The sequence below is a fragment of the Acyrthosiphon pisum genome, unplaced genomic scaffold (genome assembly GCF_005508785.2).
Source record: "Acyrthosiphon pisum isolate AL4f unplaced genomic scaffold, pea_aphid_22Mar2018_4r6ur Scaffold_20960;HRSCAF=22641, whole genome shotgun sequence".
Lineage (NCBI taxonomy): Eukaryota > Metazoa > Arthropoda > Insecta > Hemiptera > Aphididae > Acyrthosiphon > Acyrthosiphon pisum.
Window position 1 is genome coordinate 1,383,353 of NW_021770374.1, and position 4,670 is coordinate 1,388,022.

At 33.0% G+C, this 4,670-nt stretch overlaps 1 protein-coding gene across 1 annotated transcript; it reads left to right on the forward strand.

Annotated features, from left to right (window-relative positions):
* Positions 1-1,518: 1,518 nt before the first annotated feature.
* Positions 1,519-4,299, forward strand: LOC103308349 (protein ALP1-like). The gene is made up of 2 exons (XM_008181578.1): positions 1,519-2,152; positions 4,157-4,299. Exons 1-2 carry the CDS (start codon positions 1,519-1,521, stop codon positions 4,297-4,299), a joined length of 777 nt encoding a protein of 258 aa, XP_008179800.1.
* Positions 4,300-4,670: the final 371 nt, after the last annotated feature.

Below are 4,670 nucleotides of genomic sequence, written 5' to 3' on the forward strand. Positions count from 1 at the left end.
AAAGCTTACAAACATTAATTTTTATTAAATAATTTTTAAAAATGTTCAATTTTGCACGTTCTTTCAACTCAATATTTTTGAAAATATGCTGTAAAGTCTTAGTTTTGATCACTTAATGAATTAGGGAAAGAAGAAGTTGCTGGAGTAGGATGATCGGCTGCAGGGGAGGACTGTTCAGAGTATGATGAAGTAGAATACGTTGAAATAGGAGATGGCTGCGCAAATTGTTCCTGGTCCATAATCATTTTAAACTCGTAGTTTTGAACGGCAGCAAAAATATCAGATTTAGCGTAATGCCAGTAGCGTGGGGTTGATTTTTTCAAAACTGGAGCTATTCCGGATAAAAAAGCGTCAACAGGATGTTTTGGTTCCAATGGTACCATACTTTCATTTTTTTTTACCAGGTACTCCATAACAGTAGCAGCGGCTGTCTTTGAAGGAGGAGCGTCTGGTACCGAGTATTTTATTTTCTTTCGTGGTGTAGAAAATTGAGAGGAACCAGATTGTTTTAAACTTGGCAAAGGACAACTATTTTGTGACTCTACAATCACAGGATTATCAACTTCTTCTGTGGTACAGTTTTGAGAGTATTCTTCATTTTCGTTAGGTTCATTAACGTCATCATCAACATTAATATATTCATTTGCGACTTTGTCATCAATGTTTGACATTGTGTCCCTCTCATCAAAGAATTTCGTTATAAAACTCAACTGCTGTGCATATTTGTACTGCTTTATTATTTTCGCCTTTTGACCACTCACAGTTTTATTTTTCTTCACAGATTTTCTGAAGTTGTCTCTTATATTTCCCCACCTACTTTTAGCCAAAGGCCCTGAAATAGACAAAAATATAATGCTACATATAAAACATTTATTTTCGTATAATTTATTCACTTAACATATAATATTATGTACCCTACATATTATATTCTTAAAGCATGTTACAAAATTTAAAATGAAAACTATTGCTAAAAAAAAAACTCATTATCATATACATAATATTATAATAATAAACAATTAAATATTTATAAAATTAAAATAGTAGTTACACAAATTTGTGAAACCAGTCCATTAGAAAATACTTCTTGTGTATTTTGAGTGAAAATAAATGAAAATATATATAAATTAATATCAACTTGATAGGTAACATAATATTTAAATATCACAATTGTCTTAATAGTTAATTGCATATCTTAGTCCGTGGCGCAAACCCGCCAAAATTGAAAATAGTAAATACAGTAATAAGTATTATTTATCAAGATGTAGATAACAGATCAGTTCTTTATCATCAATCATTATCAAAATATTCAAAAACGATTTTTAAGTGTAAAACCGATGGCCGTGGTTAAATTACACGTCAAGTTATAAAAAAATTATGATATTAAATTATTAAATAAATTATTTTTTTTTTTAAATAAATTACATATTTTGTTTTAAACTCGATTAAATCATGTTTTAAACATGTTTAAAACAGCTGAAAAAATAATTTTAAAAAAAACATGTTTTAAACAAAAAAATCATGTTTTTAATCAACTCTGCATTTTTTAGATATTTGGCCACGGGTGATTCGCTTAAAACAATTTCGTTTAGCTATCGCATGGGGCATAGTACAGTTTACAAGATCGTTCGAGAAACCTGTCAAATAATTACTGAAAATCTTATGGACGAGTTGATGCCTACACCGACTGAAGAAATGTGGGAGAACATAGCTAATGATTTTTTTCGTATGTGGAATTTTCCGGGATGTATCGGGGCTCTGGATGGAAAACATGTTACCATTCAAGCACCTCCAAATACAGGATCAATGTTTTTTAATTATAAAAATACATTCTCTATAGTTTTGTTGGCTCTTGTGGATGCTCACTGTAATTTTATTGCTGTTAATGTAGGGGCATATGGCAAGAGTAGCGATGGAGGTGTTTTTGCTAATTCAAATTTAGGTAAAGCACTTCATCGTGGATCATTGAATATTCCAGATAATTTGACCATACCCAACACGGATACACAAGTCCCATATGTAATTGTAGGTGATGAGGCATTCCCTCTAAAACCTTACTTGATGCGACCTTATCCAGGGGACAAATTAGATGACCGAAAGCGCAACTTCAATTACCGTTTGAGTCGTGCCAAGAGGACATCAGAAAATACATTCGGTATACTTACGCAAAAATTTAGACTCTACAATAGACGAATTCAGGCATTTCCAAAACATGTAGATTACATCATTTTGGCCACTTGTTTACTACATAATTTCATTAAAAAATACGATTCGTATACGTACAATTACGTAACTCAACAAGCGGATAGAAGTAACGGTCATACACTACAACATTTAAATTTGCAAGGAGGGAACGCAACGACAGACGCATTTCGTGTTAGGGAAGTATTTACTGAATACTTTAATTCTGAGGTTGGGTCTCTACCTTGGATATAAAATAATTAAATTTAAGAAAATTATGTATGAAATAAAAGGACGATTTAAAAATATTACTCGTATTATTATAAAAATATGTTATAAGTTATAAGTTTATAATCTAAGACCATATTCTATATTAATAATAATAACGTAATTACTAATTGATAATGTATTTGATGTATTTCTTATAATATAATATATTAATATGTATTTAAACATGATATAATGTGTACATAATATAATATTTATATAAATAAATAATGTATTTCTTACCAGTTGTTTCCATTTCTTCTGCTATTTTACTCCAAATAGTATTCTTGTAATCTGTGTCCATGTACTTTGCATGAGATAAATCATACAATACGGGATATTTCCGCACTAATTCAATAAGTTTTTCGTCGTTCATTTTTACAAAAATTGAGAGAGTCAATGAATTACAACAAAAATCACTGCCGTGAAATATGAAAAATATCGTCGGCAAGTAATCGCAAATTCACGGTACGACGACGGCGACAACACTGTTTTCGTCGGTACGGTCACGCGCCGGACGAGTGAGAACATCATGCTTATCTTTCCTTTAAGAATATTATTAATTTTGCCGGGGGAATCCCGGAACGGTCACAGCACTGTCACGTCACTGCTGTGTGTAAATAGACCTTTATCCGCCACCGTCCGAGTGCGCCGTGAAGCAGATTGTTGTGTACGTGTCTATCACTGAGCGCCGACCGTCCGAGCCGAGTAGCCAGTAGATCCAGAACCGCCGTACATACACCACCGTCCGGGAAGAACAACCACATTCCGTCAACCAGCATACCACCGTCAACCAGAAGCGCCGCCAACAGAGCCGAGCCGCCAACCACAAAACTTCCGAACTAAGTCGTGAGTTCTATGTTCAAACACATCCCCACCCTTCATGTATTATTCCCGAAATATACTATTTTACTTGTAAGCTCATAAGAGTATAAAGTAACATAACTATTTTAATATTGTAAAAGAAAACAAATATTCATTTGTACACATATTTTAATTACGTATTGAAATAAACGTTGAGAAAAATATACTACAAAAATCCAGCGTTTGATTTTAATTACGCATTGTCCAGAACACCAAGGGACAACCAAAATGTCTCATTTGTTACGAAAACTTCAAAAACATTGAACGTCATTTTTAATCTAAACACGATTTTTTTGGTAAGACGTGCCCAGCTGGAAGTGAAAGAAAAACAGCAGTGGCTGAATTGTTTCGTAAATTTCAACAATCGACTTCTGAATTTAATAACTGGTTGCAGTCAGCGTCTAATTTGACTGCAGCTAATTTGTTGTATCTCAGGAAATCATGAAATCTGAAAAACCGTTCACTGATGGAGAATATATTAAAAAATGTTTTATTGGTATGTCAGAACATCTCTTTTCTGAATTCTAAAATAAAATAGAAATAATCAATAAATTAAGGGATATTCCGTTGTCGGCAACTACTGTTCGTGATAGAACTGTTAGAATGGCTGAAAATGTCATATAACAACAGTTTTCCGATCTGAAGTCATCACCTGTATTTTCCTTAGCTTGTGATGAATCACGTGACGTTAAAATTATCACGCAACTCACTTTTATGGTATGGTATGTTTCGTCTGCGGGTATTTGTGAAGAATTACTGGGTTTAATACCGCTCAAAGGCCAAACTCGAGGAGAGGACATTTGCGCTGCAGTTACAGAATTTTGTTAAGAGAACGAAATTAATTTAGAAAAACTGATATCACTTTGCACTGATGGATCACCAAATATGATTGGTAAATATAAAGGATTTGTTACTCTTTTGAGCCAAAATGTGAAACATGAAGTACTATCTTTTCATTGTATTGTTCATCAAGAAGCTTTATGTGCTTAAACATTTCCAGTTGGAATTAACCAAGTTTAGGCACTAGTTGTGAAAATGATTAACAAAATCATAGCTTCAGCACTGAACCATAGACAGTTTCGTACATTACTTGATGGAGTTAATGCCCAATACACATATCTTCTAATGTTCAATAATGTACGTTGATTATCAAGAGGGGCCGTTTTGAATCGCTTTATATATTGTTTCGAACCCATAAACGATTTTTTAACGAATAAAGGCATGAACTACCCTGAATTGTACGATAATATGTGGCTACAAAGATTGTATTTTTCTGTAGATTTGACTTCATCTCTAAATCACTTAAATTAAAATAGTAGTAAGGGAAATACAGCAAATACGCTACAGGAAACTGTTCTTTC